The sequence below is a fragment of the Myotis brandtii genome, unplaced genomic scaffold (assembly GCF_000412655.1).
Source record: "Myotis brandtii unplaced genomic scaffold, ASM41265v1 scaffold120, whole genome shotgun sequence".
In the NCBI taxonomy this organism is placed as follows: domain Eukaryota; kingdom Metazoa; phylum Chordata; class Mammalia; order Chiroptera; family Vespertilionidae; genus Myotis; species Myotis brandtii.
The window spans coordinates 1,397,868-1,417,343 of NW_005354174.1; the positions used below are offsets into that span (position 1 = coordinate 1,397,868).

Genomic DNA, 19,476 nt, shown 5'->3' on the forward strand with positions numbered 1-19,476 from the left:
CAGGCAGTTTGTCTTTGCTGCTTACCTATTTTCAACATTTATTGCTTTTTATAATGCAATATATAATTTTTGTGGTTTAAAAAATATCTTCATTCAGTATTCTTTTAACAATGCTTGAGCATCAACTCCATGCCTAAGTACTGGCTTATAGATTCTGAAGGTATAGGTAAATATGAGAGATGGATTCCTCTCTGTAATAGAGTTTACATTCTAGTGGGGGAAACAGTAAATGCAGTGTGCTATGATAGAGAATGACAATGGGGAATATGACTTAAGGCTATCAGGGAAGGCTTCTCTGAGGAGGTAACAGTTTAGGTGGAGATATGAAAGGGAAGGCTGAGAGTATGGGAAGGACTTTAGGTAGAAAGCTAGTGTAAAGGTCTTGATTAAAAGAGCTTGGTGTAATCTAGGAGTTGAAGTTGCATATGACTGAAGTAAAGCAAATTAAGGGAGTGGCAGAAAAATGAGTTTGGAGAGATAGGCCTAATCAAAATGTTTTGGGGTTTTTGGGCTTAATTAGCTCTGTAGGTATGTAAGGTATATTTTTACATAGGATTTAGGATCTCATTATGTCCCTAAATGTAATTTTTCACATCTCTCTGGAATGAATTTGATTTGGTATTTTGAAGAAATTTTTTTCTCTGCTGACTTCCCATTTAAAATACTTTAGTGTCCTTGAGCGTTTTAATACTTTCCCATGTCTTGTATATGGCAAAAGTTAGCTGTAGAAAAATATGGATTCATTTTTCTCTATGCATATAAGGGACTAGGTTCATAACCAATTTAAAGCGAAGGTCACTATATACTGAGTCATCTGCAACAGGTTTTCTTGGTCTAATTAGGGCAATCTGCTCTGACTCAAGAGGAAGGTTCTGCTTCAGCCAAGTCTTCTGTCATCACTCCTTCAAGTATGAGTTAGAAGTTCTCTATCTCAAGTTAAGATAGCATGACTTTTCAGAAGAGATCATGTTTAGAATTGGTTAAGATCTCATTTGTATTTAATAACATTCAATGAAAGGAGAAAGGTTAGCAGAATTATCAGGTAATGTGAGTTAGGCTTTTAAAAAAATATTATGAGTGACCTTCTAAGGGCTTAGAAAGAACTTTCCCATGTTTGTCTTAAGCTGTCATGATAAATTTTATCCAATTCTCCCCTTTGCAGGGAGCAGTCCTACATGGAAAGTGTTGTGACTTTTCTACAGGACGTTGTGCCACAGGTAAGTGTTTGTGGTTTCCGGAACAGTAGGTTTTACCTTTGTCCAGGGAGCCTCTGAAATGTACTGTTTCCTAAACTTGATACTCGTATCATCAACTTCAAAAAGACTTGATGTTTTAGTATCCTGAATATTGGTAGGGAGAAACTATACGTGTTATTAGGTGTACCTGAGTTTTGTGCTGACTGTGGCACCATTATTATTCCTCAGAATTTGCTCTCCTAAGCGGAATCAAGGTGAGGTGGTAGTTGAGGGATGGGACTTGGGACTCTCTAGTTGGGTTCTGTTTCCACAGTCTTTCCCTTGTCCTGGTTAAATGATGCATGACTCAAGTGAGACAAGCAACACATGCTTTACATTTCATTAACTAGGTATTATGTTAACTAAATACTGAGCACAAATCTACGTCTCTTTCATATTGAGCAGTATTTCTATGCTACACAGAGTATGCCCTGTTACTTTAGCCTGTGAGAAAGTAAGCTCCTTGTAAGCTCCTCTATGTCCAGGTGCGATGAAGAATGAGAGCTGCCCTCCTGGATTCACCTCTAGGCCACTGATGCCCAGACTTAACATAAGTATCACTTGACACGCTCATTGAAAATAGTAATTTCCAGGCCCCTCTCCCAGAGAGTTTGACTCAGTGGAATTGAGGTGGCATCTAGTAATTCGTGTCTGTAGTAAGAATCTCAGGTGATTCGTGTGAAACATTAGCTTTGGGAAGCAATGTTTAGTGGAATTACGGAAGGGGAAGGTTTCTGCTTTCTCCTTGTGGTGATGCTAATATTCCCTGACTAAAAAAGCATCTGTAATTGCACTGTTCAGAAAGGACACTCAGAGATCAGTTTTACGAGAGGGTCCTAGAACACTCTAGACTTTAGATTTCCATTGTATTAGTCAGAGTATTCATCAAATATGGGAAACTACCAAAGAATGTTGGTATTTCTTTATTATGTTCAGTCAGCTTTAATGAAAATAGGCCACAATGACAAGGTCTGCAGGTCTTCGGGGCATGTAAGGAGAAATCCATGCTTTTTTTTCTTGAAGAACTCGATTAATAAGGGAAGTCAAATTTCTTGAAACAACCAAAGATAGTAAAAACATATCAAATAGTGTTACGCATGTAACACAGACTGAATATTTAATTGCAAAGGGAATGCATACATAGCCAAGAAAGAGTGAAAGGCTTAAGTTCCAAAGGTCATTGGAAACAGCATTAATTGAAATGAATGGAGAGGTTGGGCATTTGATGTTGAAGGAAACTTGTTAGCTGGGCATGGTAGGCAACAGAGTTTCTATGCCTGAAGAGCATCCTGTATTCTGAGAATGCCAGGCTTAGGTCTTCTACAAACTGCTCCTTTCTTGTAAGCCCTGAGCTCTGGCATGAGGCTAGTTCCAAGGAAGGGGCATTTCAAAATTTTTGTAGTTTGCCTGCCCTAGAGTGCCTCTTTATCAGATTCTTACAAAGGCAACTTTTGTGCTAATGGAAACCCTGCATAGCATGCAGTGTTGGTTGGCTGGAGAAGAAAGGCTGTGGTCAGGGGCTTTGAGGGAGACTTTTCTAGAGAAACAAGAATACTAGAGTGAGTAATAGATTGAAAATAGGCTGCTAAAACTGATAGGGTAAAAATGCTGGAAGATAGATGATTAATTTAGTTTTTATGAACATTATACATTAGAAAGGGGTTAATCTATGCAATTGACTGAAGATTTGGATCAGAGTAGTAACTGGAAGTAAAGTCGTAGTCATTGATCTAAGAATTACAATATTCATTCAAGAAATTTATGTTATGCAAGTCATTCTACTTTGGAAAGAAAGCAAAAATCTAGGCAGCATTTACTTGAGCAACTATTATGGATCCAGCACTCTGTCAACTTGAGGAGGTACTTTATGACCATCCTTAAAACTTCATGGTCTAGTGCAGCAGCTGTCGAGCTGTTTCTGTAAAGGGCTGGATAAACTTTTGCAAGTCATATAATCTCTGTAGCAACTACTAAGCACTGCTTAAAAAAATTTTTTTTATTGATTCCAGATTGGAAGGGAAAGGGAGAGAGAGAGAGAAACATCAGTGATGAGAGAGAATCATTGATTGGTTGCCTCCTGCACACCCCACACTGGGTATTCAGCCTGCAACCCCTGGCATGTGACCTCCTGGTTCATTGGTTGATGTTCAACAACTGAGCCACACTGGCCGGGCATCACTGCTTTTTATGTAAAGCAAAGGGCAGGGCTGTATTAAAATAAAACTTGATGAAAACAGGTGGTAGGCTAGATTTGGTGAGTCACAGTCTCAATTTTTTTAAATGTAAATTTTATTTTTCAATTATAATTTACATTCAGTATTATTTTATATGGGTCTCAGGTGTACATAATAGTCTTTTTTACACATTTAATCCAGAAGCCCCCATTGATATTTTGTGGTTAGCCACTTGGAAAATGATATTTTTTTCTGATGATATTATGTTTCAACTTCTGTTCTGTTCTGGGAATCATCAAATTCATGGAGCCTGGAAATTATTCTTCAGGTCTTTAACCCCCCAAAAGGAGAAAATGTGTTAGAGTGGTATTAGCTTCTTCAGCTATCACAAATAGAGTGAATTCCCATTGTGTTCAAGAGATATCATTGATGACTTTCAGAAACCTTTAGCTGTGCCCTTTGATCTAATAATCGTACTTTTGAAAAGTTATTAAAAATAATTAAAAAAATATATTTTATTGATTTTTACAGAGAGGAAGGGAGAGGGATAGAGAGTTAAAAAAAATGGATGAGAGAGAAACATCGATCAGCTGCCTCCTGCACAACCCGTACTGGGGATCGAGCCTGCAACCAAGGTACATGCCCTTGACCCGAATCGAACCTGGGACCCTTCAGTCCATGGGCCGACGCTCTCTCCACTGAGCCAAACTGGTTAGGGCTAAAAATAATTTTAACAAAGAAAAAAAAGTTAAAGCTCATATCTTCTCATTTAAGTCTTTTTGAAAATTTCACATTTTCAGGGTAAAAAAATTGTAGTCAGCCCAAGTGTTAATAGCAGTCAAGCAAATTATATGAAATTATATATGTTTTTCCTATAGAATGATTTGCTGTTATTAAACATTATACTTTTGACAGCACACAATGGAAGTTATTTTCTCTACAGTGAAAAAAACCCAACATATCTACAGTGATCTTAGCTGTATCTTTCAAAATTCAACAATAACTTTGTGCTTATGAATGTGTAGCTATTGTTAGAAACCAGATAAGGAATAAAAGGAGAAATAAACGAATCCTGTCATTTGTGGACTCTAAATTAGAGGTTTAGGTCAGGTGGATTTTGGTTGAAGAAGGAGGGCTAAGCCCTAGCCAGTTTGGCTCAGTGGATAGAGAATCAGCCTGTGGACTGAAGGGTCCTGGGTTCAATTCTGGCCAAGGGCATGTACCTCCATTGCAGGCTCGATCCCAGGCCCGGGTTGGGTCATGTGTGGGAGGCAACCAATCGATGTGTCTTTCTCACATCGATGTGTCTTTCTCACATCGATGTTTCTCTCTGTCTCTCCTCCTCCCTTCCACTTTCTAAAAATGGAAAAATATCCTCAGGTGAGGATTAAGAACAAAAAAGAAGGGCTAATAATCAGTTTGGTAGTCCACTAACCACCATTAAAACGGCAAGTGAAAGCTGTATGGGCACTGGGTGAGTCTGCATCACTGGGAATGAAATAACTAAACACGGGCAAAGGTTATCTTGAGAGGCAAAATGACATGATGTCATCTACCTTCTTCATGCAAACCTGCTGGGAGGCACACAAGAAACAATACTCAGATGCTTCCGTTAGCTTCACAGAATTTTCTCAGGAATGCTTAGTAGAGAACACCATGTCTGGGAAGGATAGAGGAAAACCTGAAGACGTAACAAAAGTATACAAGCCTTTCTATGAAAATCTTATTTCTCCCTGAGGAGGAAAACAAAGAAGTTCTGGAATCCCCATATATTGAAAGGCTTCTTTCAGCCTTGTTTTGTTCTGCATATCACCCAGAAGTCAAAGGACAGCATCTTCTGATGTTGCAAAGGAATAGGGAGAATGTTGAATAATGCTACAGGTGATAAGCAACTTGATAATTCTGCTAAACTGAAGGAAATGTTGATAAAATGTTACTGCTTTATAAGATTTAAGAAGAGCCTGAGATAGGAAAAAAGAAGTCCTAAATGTAATATGTCTTAGATGGGATCTTGGAGCAGAGAAAGACATTAGTGGAAAAACTGGTGAAATCCCATGAGATCTGGGCCTTAATTAGTAGTAATGCATCAGTTAGCTTCAGAGTTTTGATGAATGTACCATGGTAAGGTAAGATTTAGTTACATTAGAGGAATCTGGGTAAGGTGTATATGAGAACTTTCTGTACTGTTTAGTAATCTAAAATTATTCCAAAATAAAAAATTATTTTTAAAAAAGAGTTTTCAAGGATGATAAGGGTAAGAGACCAAGGAGGAAGAGGAAGAAGATAAGGATGAGAAGATAACTGGTGATAAGGATGAGATGGTTGAAGATAAAGTTGGTTATAGTGTGGGTTTTTCTCTTCAAAGAAATTAACTGCCCTATTCACATCTCACTTTTTTTTAAAGACAATTGAAATCAAGAATTTTTTTGTGTATAGTAAATTTACAATTAAAGTAGCTGTCTTTTAATAGTATTTTCAGTGTCCTTTACCTTTGTATGGTAAGTACAGGGACATTTAAATGGTATGGAAATTTAAAGCAGGTCATGTAAAACACAAATTATGGGATGGTAGTTTTTGTATGCTTTTGATATACCATATTAAATAATAATTCTCTTAACTGAGAACCACTTTATAATTGTAAATGTTGCAGCTCTTTTGTTGACATTCTAAATATTTGTAAATTCATACAATAAAAACACTTGCTTTATGGAGAGATGACTCCCTTTGACTACTGTTGAGAACCCTTGACACTTTTCCCATGACTTCAGAGCAGTTTATGTTTATCTTTGTGGCCCTTGCAGGCTTATAGAAACTAGCTAATAGGTTAAGTGTAGAGGCCAGATCAGAGACTGAAAAAGTAATATTTTTTTTTTCCACTCCCAAAACTGCCCTCCAACTGGAGGCACGAAGAAAGTAATATTCCTTTTTGTGTGTATGACTACAAACAAGTGAATTTATTTTTATGTTTTTTTACTGTATTTTTAAGCCTACAAGAGAAAAGCAAATAAAGCTTTTAATTGTTTTATGATTTAGGAAATAAGGTCATATAGATGTACTATCCTATCATTCTATTTATAATATCACGGAGTACATTTTTAAAAAAAAATATATTTTTATTGATTTCAGAGAGGAAGGGAGAGGGAGAAAGAGATAGAAACATCAATGATGAGAATCATTGATCGGCTGCCTCCTGCATGCCCCCCATTCAGGATTGAGCCTGCAACCCAGGCATGTGCCCTTGACCAGAATTGAACCCAGGACCCTTGAGTTCGCAGGTCGACGCCCTATTCACTGAGCCAAATCGGCCAGGGCTCAAGGAGTACATTTAAAAAACATTTTATTTTTCAATTGCAGATGATATTCAATATTATTTTATATTAGTTCCAGGTGTATAGACTAGTAGTTAGACAATATATAATGTAAGAAGTGATGTCCCCGATAATTCTATTACATACATAGTTATTACAATATTATTGTCTGTATCTCCTGTGTTGTAAGAAAGTAATACTCTTGAAAATTTTGGGTAGAGTGTAAATAGCCTGATCATAAATACATGGAAACTAAATAGTTTTATTTTTTAAAGACTTCTTATTTGTTGGCCAATATAGGAAATGATTTAGTTTTTTGAGCGCCTTTAAATTATAGTGATATTTCCTAATATACTATGATTATTATATTTTAAGTTTCTGCAATTCTTTTCAAAAAATTTTTTAAAAATCCTCACCTAGGGACATGTTTTCATAGATTTTTTAGAGAGAAAGGGAGGGAGAAGGAGAGAGAAACAACAATGTGAGAGAGAAACATTGGTTGCCTCCCATACATGTCCTGACTGGGGAATGAACCCACAACATTTGGTGTAATGGAACAATGCTTCAACCAACTGAGCCACTGGTCAGGGCTTCTGCAGTATTTTAGTAGCTTAAAAACTCTCTTTTGAACAAGGTTTTCGGACTCCTGGATAACTTTCTTTGGGAGTACAAATATTACAAAATGTGCTGTTTCCGATTGGTGAAATTGTAGAGGGATAGTGTTGGTTTTAAGTTACTCTTTGTTTTGAACATCAGTAATATTAGAGCTGTAAAATATTTTTATTCAAACATTTCTATTTATTATGCAGGCTTACAGTGGAACACCTCTAACAGAAGAAAAGGAGAAAATAGTCTGGGTCAGATTTGAAAATGCAGATTTAAATGGTATGGTTTTAACTTTTGGGGGCTTATGCATTCAATGTTTGCTTCAGGGTGACCTGATTCTTGAGTCAGATTACTTTCTCTTAGTAACTTTTTAGTTTTCAAAATAAATTTGTGTTTATTTAAAATAGCATAATCACATTTTTACAGAAACTTTATTAGAACGAATATGGTATTGTACAAGTCTGAAAGCAATTGTAACATAGGGCCTAGGGCTGCCCCTTGTCTGTTTCCCAGGCTACCATGTCTGTTATCTGGCTGAATTGTGGAGGCACTGGTGAGAAACTGAACGGGAGGATGGGAGAGAGGGAAGAGTATTATTATTCTCTCTCCTTCTCCCTGTCAGTGGCTGCATTTTCTCTGTGGTTTTTAGGTTCCCTTGGGCAGTTGTACTGGCAGTCCAGTTTTTACCAGGTGACCTTAGCACCCTGCACTCCTCTGTGTCTTCCTAGGCTAGGGGTAGCAATGACTTCCTGCTATAGCTAATCTAGTAGGCTGCCTCACAGTTCCTTCTCAGCTACCAGTTGTCTGCATTAAATTCCCAGTTACAAATACACTGACTTGTTTTAATTTCCTAGTTGGACCTTGATTGATACCATACTCTTGAATCTTTGTCTCCTCTAGACTTTTAGAATGTAATGCCTTATTTTCCTTTAAAAGCTACTGTCCAGGCCCTGGTCGGTTTGGCTCAGTGGATAATGTTGAACTGTGGACTGAAGGGTCCCGAGTTCAATTCTGGTCAGGGGCACATGCCCGAGTTGTGGGCTCGATCAATGGTTCTCTCTCATCATTGATGTTTCTATCTCTCCCTTTCCCTTTCTCTCTGAAATCAATGAAGAACATGAAATAAAAAATAAAAAAATAAAAAAGCTACTGTCCAGGATGAGAGAGACTAAGCATTGCCTCTGCTATTGGTTTCTTCTGAATTTTGGGTTCTCTATCAGCTGGTTCGTTCAAATAATGACAACCTCTAGGGCCCTCTTTATGGGGAACAAAACATTCATTTGTAGGGGTGATTATTTATGATTTATAAACTTTTCCTACTGTATCTCTTTTTGAAAGCTTACTATATTTTACATTTTCTTTTAATGGCTCAAATTTCTTTGTTTATTAGCATAAGTCCTTCCTGTTCCTTCCTTATTTCTAACTATAATGCAGTGTTTGAATTGAACTCTGCTTTGGTGATTGCTTTCTGTTTCTTCCAATAGTCCTGGGATTGCTGCTCTTTTGCTTAAAATTATAAAGTGCTGCCAGGTAGCCCCTTCCCTCCAGGCTGCATCCCAGTTGATATGGTTTATCATGGTTGGGGGTTGGGGAGCCAGTCCTGCATCCTCCTAGGTATCTCCATTCCTAATCAATGCTTTAATTTTGGCTGTTGTTAGGTAGAGATTACTACTTTTGGAGGTCATTAGAGAGTAGGACAAGGGCCTTTAGTATCATCATCACTGTTCTGTTTCTCATCCAGACAGTCTGATTCATGCCTAAGCTTGTTTTCCTTAAGGTACCATACTGAAAAAGAAGTAGCCAAAGCCGTTTCATATCCTGATCACTTTTTTAAAAAAATATGGTTTATTGATTTCAGAGAGGAAGAGAGAGGGAGAGATAGAAACATCATTGAGAGAGAATCATTGATCGGCTGCCTCCAGCATACCCCATACTGGGGATCAAGCCTGCAACCCAGGCATGTGCCCTTGACTGGAATCGAACCTGGGACCCGTCAGTCCGCAGGCCGATGCTCTATCCCAGGGGTCCTCAAACTACGGCCCGCCGGCCACATGCAAATACAAATACTGTATTTGTTCCCGTTTTGTTTTTTTACTTCAAAATAAGATATGTGCAGTGTGCATAGGAATTTGTTCATAGTTTTTTTTTAAACTATAGTCCTGCCCTCCAACGGTCTGAGGGACAGTGAACTGGACACCTGTTTAAAAAGTTTGAGGACCCCTGCTCTATCAACTGAGCCAAAGCAGCTAGGGCCTGATATTTTTCTATCAAATTCCCTAAAGGTGTGCATATGGTTTGAGACCCAGAGCACACTAGGTTATCCAGCTGGTTCGCTACAGTATAACCAGAACTGCCAAGTCTCCAATCTGTGAGGGGGAAGCTCTTTGCACCCCATCACCTTTCTTGACTTGGCCAATTCTAATATGAAGTCTAGCACTATACTTAGGTACCAGTTTTTATATTTAACAGCCCCTTCTTCAGTTGCAAGTGATTGATTTAAGGGAATAAAAAAATTAATTGTGGTAAAATGCACATAAAAGTGTATTATTTCAACCATTTTTAAGTGTATGGTTTAATAGTCTTTAAGTACAGTATGTCCTCAGTTAACATTGTTGATAGGTTCTCAGAACTATGGTGAAACAAAGTGTAAAGAAACCAGTTTTAACATAGGCTAATTGATATAAACAAGAGTTAATTTCCTACAGTATCTCATCAATATTATAATGAAATGATATTGAATGAAATTTATTATTGGAGGACTTACTGCACATTCACTTTGTTATGCAGCTGATCTCTAGAACTCTTAATCTTGTAAAACTGAAATTTTATACCCATTAAACAACAATTTCACATTCTCTCCTTCCCACTAGCCTCTGGCAACCACAGTTCTCTTTATGACTCTGAATTTGACTACTCAAGTTCCTCATAAGTGGTGTCATATAGTATTTGTCTTTTTGTGACTGGCTCATTTCATGTAGTATAATGTCCTCAGATTCATTAATGTTGTAGCATGTGTAGGTTTTTCCTTTCTTTTTAGGGCTGTGTAATATTCCTTTGTATGTGTGTACTACATTTTGTTCTCTATTTGTCCTTTGATGTTCCATTTGGGTTATGTCCACCTTTAGGCTTTGTGAATAATGCTGCTATGAACATGGGTGTACAGATATTGCTTTGAATGCCTGCCTTCAATTCTTTTTGAGTATATACTCATAAGTGGGATTATTTGCTTATATGGTAATTCTGTTTTTAATTTTTTGAGGAACCACCATACTGTTTTCATAGGAGATTTTTGTTGAAACCTACTCATATAGCTTGTGTCAATGTAAGAAAGATCCAAACCTGTAGAGAATTTGTATAATAGTTTACTTGAGCCAAACTGACAACATAAGCTGGGGAGCAAGATCTCAAATGCTCCAGAGAGTTCTGCAGCTTCTTTAATGCATTTGAAATTAAGAAAGATTACTTGAAGGTGGGAACAGACAAAGCAAGGAGTGGATCATAGGACAGTTAATAAGATTATGTGTTATCTTAACAACCTGTGATCAAGGAGGTAGCTATAGTAGAAAGATGACTAGATTGTGTATCAAGAGTCCTGAGCCCTAGCTGGGTTGGTTCAGTGGATAGAGCATCGGCCTTCGGACTGAAGAGTCCTGGGTTCGATTCCATTAAAGGGCATGTACCTCGGTTACAGGCTCAGTCCCCATCCCTGGTTGGGGTACATAGGGCAGGCAACCAATCTGTGTGTCTCTCTCACATTGATGTTTCTCTCTTTGTCTCTCCCCCTCCCTTCTACTCTCTAAATATCAATCAATGGAAAAATGTCCTCGGGTGAGGATTAACAGAAGAAATAAAATAAAATAAAAAGCGTTATTAAAAAAAAAGTCCTGAGATTTCCCTAACTTGTCAATGATAAAATGAAATTGGCTCTGGTTCTGCATATAAAACAGGATTATATATGTGTGTCAGATTAGATGATGTATCTATACCAAAGCACACTGAAAATTAGAAATGACCATTAAGTGTTAGACATACAGAGAATTAATTATGCTCTATGAAAATAAGCTTATAATTCTGAATTTTGCTGGAAATAGAATCATGTGCTATTAACTTTATGTCAATGAGTTTCTATTATAAAATCAGCATTAAGCCTGGCTGGTGTTGCTCAGCGGTTGAACCAGGAGGTCACAGTTTGAATCTGGGTCAGGGCATATGCTCGATCCCCAGTGTGGGGAGTGCAGGAGGCAGCCAATCAATGATTCTCTCTCATCATTGATGTTTCTAACTCTCCCTCTCCCTTTTTTTTTTTTTAAGAAAACAAAGCAAAACAAAACAAAAAAACAGCATTAAAACATTATTGACCATAAGCTATGTTTTGATCTTTATATTTGGGCAGCAGGAAGTCCCTAATGTAGAGAATGGAAGTGAGGAGGTATGTCATTATTTGTGTTTTAGAGAGAGAGCACTGTGACTGTTGGGCAGCGGTGGATATGGGAAGTTAGTTATGCTTTTGGAATAGATGGAGCTGGGACAGGGTGGTGGTGTAAGAAAAGAGCTGTTTAGGAAGACAGGGTGTGGGGGAGGTTTATTACTAGAAGGAAGGAAGAAGGTGGTTCCTGATGTTGCTTTTTCACCGAAAGAGGGAACCCTGGAAGATCAGATTTGGGGAGAAAAATAATCTTTGAGTGGAATTTGCTCTACTATTGAGATACCCAACAACTCATGCTGCAGAGACACTAACTGAAGCAATGGGATCACGTAGGGGAGGGTACACTGTGAGAAGAAAAGGGAAACATTCAAACCTGTAGAGAATTTTTATGAGTTTATTTGAGTCAAACTGATGACAATGCCGGGAAGCAGTTTTACACATCAGAATCAAAGGGGAAGCTGTATGGGGTTACAAGAAATTCATTAAAATTCATTAGGGGGCGTTACAAGTGATTCATGAATTGGGCAGCACCCCTTCTGGCAACCAACCAGAAGGGTGCTCCAAGGGCTTGTACAAAATGGAAGGTTTTTTTTTAGGAAAAAGGGGGCAAGGGAGAAAAAAAGAGAAAGGATTGTTTTTGGGCTGAACATCATTGGGGGAAAGAGATAGAGGCAGTTGTTTTTTTAAAAAAAGATTTTTATTGTGCTAGAGAGAGAAGAAGGGAGAGGAAGAGAGAGACGGAGAGAGATCAGCTGCGTCCTGCATGCTCCACACTGAGTATCGAGCCTGAAACGGCACAAGCCCTGACCTGGAATTGAACCAGGGACTCTTTTTGGTGTATGGGCTGATGCTCAACCAAATGAGCCACACTGGCCGGGGCCTGAATGGTTTTTGTTATACAGATTGAGGACAGAGAGGGTCCTCTTTTAACAGATAACCTTACTGGTGCTTGACCATACAATTCCAGACTGATAAGTTTCTGGGAGAGGTTGAAATTGCAGTTAGGTCAGGTATTAAATTTAGGTTTGGTATCAGGGACTTTCAGCATGAGGGATGCCATTTTGGGCCTATGGTTTTCTCTTTAACAACAACTTGGAGGTGATTGGCGACTAAAGCAAAAGTCACTTCGGAGGAGTGTTAGGGGCAGAAACCATCTTGGAATGTATTTTTGGGTGAATGAGAAATCAAAAATAGATGACGGTTATAAACAACTCATTCGAGGAATTCAGCTTCTAGGAGAGGAGAGTGATGAAATCAAATACCGGGAGAAGGATATTGTTGCTTTACTTTATGATTTTTACAAACCTTTATATTGTGCAAACATCATGGTAAAGAACACAAAACTAAAGTATAGGTCAGTGAAATTTTTACAGACCCAGCACCTCTGTAACCATCATGTAGGGTAAGAAAAAGAATATTACGAATTTCCTGGCTATTTTGAATTTCATATAGATAGAATTATTCAATATAAGGTCTTTTGTGTCTGGTTTATTTTGCTCATTATGTCTGTGAGGTTCATTCATGTTATGGTGTATGGTAGTAAGGTAGTTCATTCTTTTTTCTGTGCTCAAAAGTATTCAGTTGTATCAATATAACACTGTGCTTGTTGATTCTGTTGATGGACCTTTGCATTCATTGCAGCTTTTGGCTCTTTTCAAATAGTCTTGCTATGGATATTCTTGTGCATGTCTCTTAGTGTATATGTGTGTGCTCATGCTTCTAATGAGCATGTATACCTAGAGTGGAACTGTTTCAAAGGGCGTGGTATCCTCAGCTTGAATAAGTTGTCAAACTGTTTTCCAAACTGGTTGTATTAATTAAATTCACCAGCATTGAATAAGCAATCCATTTGCTCCACATCCTCTCAACACTTGGTTTTGTCATTGTGGTTTTAATTAGCATTTCATTGATTTCAGCAAATGAGGTCCAGCCACTTTTCGTGTTTTATTGATCTTTTGAATATCCTCTTTTTGAAGTGCTGTTTCATGTCTCTTGCCTATTTTTCTAATGACTTATCTTTCATATAGATTTTTAATTGTTACATGTACTGGATGAGTCCTTGTGGGGTTATGCTTGTTGCAAGACTCTTCTCCCATCCTGTGGCTCCTGATTAACAGAAGTTCTTCATTTTAATGTAAAAAATAATGCAGTCGAATTTGCCAATCTTTTGTGCTAATGTTACTGGAAAGGGGACCAGGCCCTGAACTGGTCTAGGGCCTAGGGAGAGCTGGTAGTGTGTGGATTCTTGATTTTGTGCAGGAAAAATTTCACAACACGAGTCCAGGTGAATTTTAGAGGACTTTTATTAAAGCTGCAGACAGGGAAATAAGAGCGGGCTGGGGAAATCAGCTTAGGCGAGTCTTCTTTGGCCCACTAAGAAGCCAGAGAAAAGGGGTCCTTGGGGACAGGGTCAGGGGGTGTTGTCTGGGATTAGTGGCTGCTACCCATTGATGCCCTGGCTGCAAGCCTCATGGAGTCCCTTAGTAGAATTTAGATGCCTGCCTGTGGGGAAAGAAGAGGGGGGAAGGTTCAGGGGTGGAAGTGGGAGAGGCACAGGTGTGCTGCTGGGAGGGAGAGCATGCACTGGACCTTTTGACCTTCCTTTTGAGGGGTTTGAAAGGCTGGGTGTTTAGGGGAAGTCTTAGGGAGGATGTCAGTAGAATATTCATCAGCTTTATGCTGATGTACCAAAATGAGATTTATTCTCTTAACTTCATCTGCCCTTGGGTGTGGTTAGCAAATGGCACTAATTGGATTTCTGCTATCTGTCTCCCTGAGCAGGATGATTTAAGCTATTTACCCTCTGGTTGGGGAGGACAAGTGCAAATCATATACTCTTAAGTGTCCCTGGTTTAAGGAAGATAGGATTTACTAGATGGTTACAAAATGCTATTTAACTAGTTTCCCTATTCTGCTTCTCTTGGCTTACTGGCCTGTCTCATTAAGAGGTGTGTGTGTGTGCGCGCGCGTGTGTGTAGAAATCTTTCCTTATACTGTGATCATGAAAATACTTTTCTGTATTATCTTTCAGAGTTTAATTTTATCTACATTATTTATATATAAAATCCCCTGGTACTGGTTTATTTGAAAAAATAGGGAACACTTCCGCATGTGTAAATGCTCCTTGAAACTATCCAATAGCATGGAAGGAATCGAAGAAACAGAAAAGGAATGATTGGAAAAAGGGCCCCTGAGAAGGTGGTGGAGGATGGGACCCAAAGCACAGATGGAGGGTTTGCTTTCGACAGCAGGAAAGACAACTATTTGTAATAGGATGGAAGGTGAAGAGGCTGCCACAGATGCAAATCGGTCTTTGGCAACAGGAAGTTTGTAGTTTCCCTGTGCAGTATGAGACAGATTATTGGAGTGAGGAGAGAGTGGGCAGAGTCAGGACTGGGACAAAGTTTAAGAAAGTCATTGAAGAAATTATAAATTAAGTTCTAGAAACAATAAATTTGTTGTGCAGTTTTGAGCATATAGTTGAAGCTTGTGGAGGTAATTTAATTTATAGTGTACCAATTCTTTCTCACAATGATGTTTCTATGTCAGTATATGGCTGCCATAGAACATACTAGAATAGTGGGTAGTTGGGTTCATCTAGGAATAGGGTTTTGCTATTTGGATGCTATGCAAAGATCCCACAAAGAAGGATAAGAGAATGTAGATTATTGACAATTATTGAGATGATTGATAAAAAACTAAGATGGGAGGAGTATCTAAGATGAGTCTAAAGGGAGGAGGCAGGGGTGTCAGTGAACTGAATAGCCCACAACCCTGCCATGTGTTTTGACTGGTAATCGAACCGGCAACCTGTTGGTTCTTGGGTCATTGCTCAACTGCTGAGCTGCACCGGCTGGGATGTTCACTTCCTTTAATGAGGTCTTCCAAATACTTCTGCACTTATTTTTTATTGTGAGACAATTGTAGTACTAATGGCATTAAAGAAATATGTTGCTATCTTAACTGACATTGTGTCTTTTTAATTCCTGTTATTTAATTCTAATGTAGATACATCAAGAAATCTGGAATTTCATGAAATACACAGCACTGGGAATGAGCCGCCTTTGCTGATTATGATTGGCTACAGTGATGGAATACAGGTCTGGAGCATCCCTGTAAGTATGAAGATGGTTGATTTCCTAACATACAATACTTTTGCAGAATGCTATCTGATGGGAAATCTGGTGATACTTTCAGAAAGGTCTCATTCATTTGTTTCATAGTAGTTGCTTAAGATACAGTTAGTTGTGCAACACCATGCAAAGTACAAGGAATAAGGGCCAGAGATGCTGTAAATGATTTTGAAAAGTGGACTAGGAATTGGAATCACTTTACATGCAAGATCTCAATTTTGTCATGGTAACTCTACTAAGTAGGTATTATTTTTCCTCCCATTTTATAAATGATTAAACAGACTTACAAAGTACTTGTCTTAAAAATTAGCAATCACTTAAGAAAAATCAGTGTTTTAGAATTAGTTTAAACATTCACTTCATCCCCACTCCCACTCTTAGTTCCCATTTCCCCTACCTTGAGGCAGCCAGATTTTCTAGTTTCTTATGTATCCTTATAGCTATATTTTATGCAAAAAATATATAAATATATTTTTCCCACTCTGCTCTTTCCTAACAGATAGGAGCATATTAGTTTGTACCTTGAGGTTTTTTCCTCATCAAGTCAGTGTTCTGAGAGATGCTTCATTGAGTTTTATAGCTGCATATAAGCTACCTGGGTTTCCTTAACTTACGTAACTTGTTCCCTATTACTGAAAAACATAAATGTCCCTTTTTAAAATTAGAAACAATAATGTAATACATGACCTTGAACAAAACTTATTTTATATGTGTGTATCTGTGTAGAGTAAGTTCCAATTTTGATAAATGTTTAAATTGACTAATAGGTCCCAGTTTGCCTTTTAAACCCTACATATTCCACTTTGGAATGACCCAAAATAAAATGTCCTAAAAGAGGAAAAGGCTTGGTAGGATCACAGCTCAGTGAAGTATAGTCGGGATTGCATACTGCAGCATATACTTATTTACATTCTGGTTTATGGCATGACCTAAATACCGCATCTCCTCAGTAGATGGGGGCAGACAGGGGACTTCTATTGTGTGGTTCTTTTGCAGTTGGAGGCTTGGGGCCAATAGAATTTTAATTTGTACCTTTAATAAATATATTCACCAAACTCATTAGAAGCCCCGTGTGTGTGTGTGTGTGTGTGTGTGTGTGTGTGTGTGTGTGTGTTTGTGTGTGTCTCAGCTAGAATTCCCCTGCCTTTTTTGGTTGTTGTTGTTCTTTTGGGTAATATGGTTACTACTTAAAATATTTATAAATAAACATATATTGCTGCAAATTTAATAGGAATCAGGATATTCTTGAGTGCAGGATTTTGGTGTCAGTAGTGTAAGAATGAAGTAACCAGCATATTGGACTTCATTATTTTTTAACATTTTAAGTAAAATGTACTTGTTCTTCGATAGATCACTTACGATGAACTTTGGTCTTCCATCTGGTCATATAATTATGTATCATATTGTTAGGTATTTAGGACTTGGGGTTTTGTATTTCTTGTTTTTGAAGATTGGCTTTATTTTGCAGAGGTAGAAGATTCCTGTTGGTATGGCATGGACTTAGTGTCCTCTTTCTTTAGCCTTTTGGGATGTGTAGCTGACATTTTTCAAGGTCCTGTAACGTCTGTAATTTAAGTACCATGCCAAAGGCATGGACAAAGGCCTTAAAATCTGGCATTGGTTTTTACAGGTTTTTTCTTTCTACCCAGGGAACTATTTCTGTGTCGTGATCAGAGGAAAGGGTTTTGTAAATGCAACTCTTATTAATAGAGACTACCTTTTCATCTATTACACAGTTTGTTGACAGACTTAAAGGCAAAGAGGAAGCTCAAGTTTTAACAAGAAGGTTGAACCTCGTGTGGTTAGGAGTGTTGACTGGATTGAGCACATTCCTTTGGTGGTACTCAGGCTACCAACTTGTTTTGGTTATAATTAGAGGTATCACTTTTAATACTCACAAAGGTAACTCGTGTTTAGCTCTGAGTAACTTAAGGTCTTCTGAGTAATTTAAATTACTTCTTTAAAGTAGTTTTTATGTCGTTTCAAATTTTTATTGACTAGTTTTTCTTTTTTTTTTGACTAGTTGTTTACTATTGCAGTAGTATAGCCCTGTGAGAACTGTTTCAAAAATTAGGAAGCAGTCCGGGTAATAAGCTCCTTCTGATGCATCGATTGAGTTCTTACTGTGTTCAAAGAGCTTTATATATACACTATCTCATATACTGTACCCTGTGAGGTAGAAGTTACCCTGTTTTACAGCTGGCAAGGTCACATAACTTGTAAGAGGCAGAGTTGGAATTCAAACTCAATTCTGTCTGACTTCAAATTCAGAGTCCATGGTCTAAGAGCTATACTTCATTACTTCCAACATGTGATTGCAGAAGATATACCATGCACGCAGTTTGGCAGTTTTAGTTTTCATTGTAAAAGGTTATGATATAGCTTCAAATATTTATCTTTTATAGACTACTGTGACTGTTATGCATTACTCTAACTAAACCCTTCTGAAACTTGTTCATCACTAGTCAGTTATTCAGTAATTATTTAAGTGTTCCCATATGCTAGACAGTGGGGAGCTAATGTTGGTCAAGCTAGAAATAATCTTGGCTCGTAGGGATCTTTGCAGACCATAAATCGTATTTGCCTTTTTAAAATTTTTATTGAATTTATTGGGGTGACATTGGTTAATAAAATTATATAGGTTTCAGGTGTACAATTCTATAATATATCATCTGTATATTGTATTGTATGTTTAGCAGCCCCAGTCAAGTCTTCCATCACCATTTACCCCCCCTTTACCCTCTTCTACATCCCCCACCCTTTTTTCCCTCTGGTAATCACCATACTGTTGTCTGTGTCTAAGAAGGTTTTTTTTTTTCTTTCCTTAATCCCTTCACCTTTTTCATCCAGCCCCCTGTATTATTGATCTATATATCTGTTTTCATGCCAGTACCATTCTTTTTGATGACTATAGCCTTATAGTATATTTGATATCAGGTAGGGTGATTCCTCCAGCTTTTGAGTAAGTATAGGTAAGCAGAACGTCAATCCTGGTCCAAACTAAGAACAGTTTTGCCTCAGTTTTGTGCACGGTTCTCTCTTCTGTAGATTTTATATAACTCTTCCACCCGTGAGTCTTAGATTAAGAAAATAAACATATCTTGGTTCAATATTTTTTAAAAATTGATTTTAGAGATGAAGGGAGAGGGAGAGAGAGAAACATCAATGAAGAGAGAGAGTCATTGATTGGGCGCCTCCTGCTTGCCCCACAGTGGGAATCAAGCCCACAATCCGGGCATGTGCCCTGACTGGGAATCGAACCTCGACCTCCTGGTTCAGAGGTTGGCGCTCAACCACTGAGCCATACTGGCCCGGGTGGTTAAACATTTTTTAAGATTGTCTATATAAGAAGTGCGCAAATATGAACGAAGCTTAGATGATGTTCAGGAATATAGTAGAGTTAGCTCAGAAGCAAAACTATGCAGAAGTAATTTTTCTATTTCCCAATCCCACACTTTGTAGATGAGATGGCTGCAGGAAACCACCAGTTCTCTTAGCTTTCCCAAGCTGTCAGGCCCCTACTTTCAACATATCTGATGTAATATAAGAAATGATTATTTCTTATGCTGATGTTCTTGGATAAACAGGCTCTAT

The 19,476-nt window shown here is 38.1% G+C and overlaps 1 protein-coding gene across 5 annotated transcripts in view; it reads left to right on the plus strand.

The window, feature by feature from the left end:
• The window catches only part of BCAS3 (breast carcinoma amplified sequence 3), a 463,383-nt gene that overhangs the window by 4,033 nt on the left and 439,874 nt on the right, over positions 1-19,476 (plus strand). For 4 of the 5 annotated variants that reach the window (XM_014531618.1, XM_014531623.1, XM_005858559.2 and 1 more), the window contains exons 3-5: positions 1,163-1,217; positions 7,527-7,602; positions 15,758-15,864. In XM_014531618.1, coding sequence (XP_014387104.1) covers positions 1,163-1,217; positions 7,527-7,602; positions 15,758-15,864 — 238 coding nt within the window. Of the gene's footprint in view, positions 1-1,162; positions 1,218-5,643; positions 5,738-7,526; positions 7,603-15,757; positions 15,865-19,476 lie in introns of all 5 variants that reach the window. The other variant, XM_014531627.1, reaches the window with a different exon arrangement.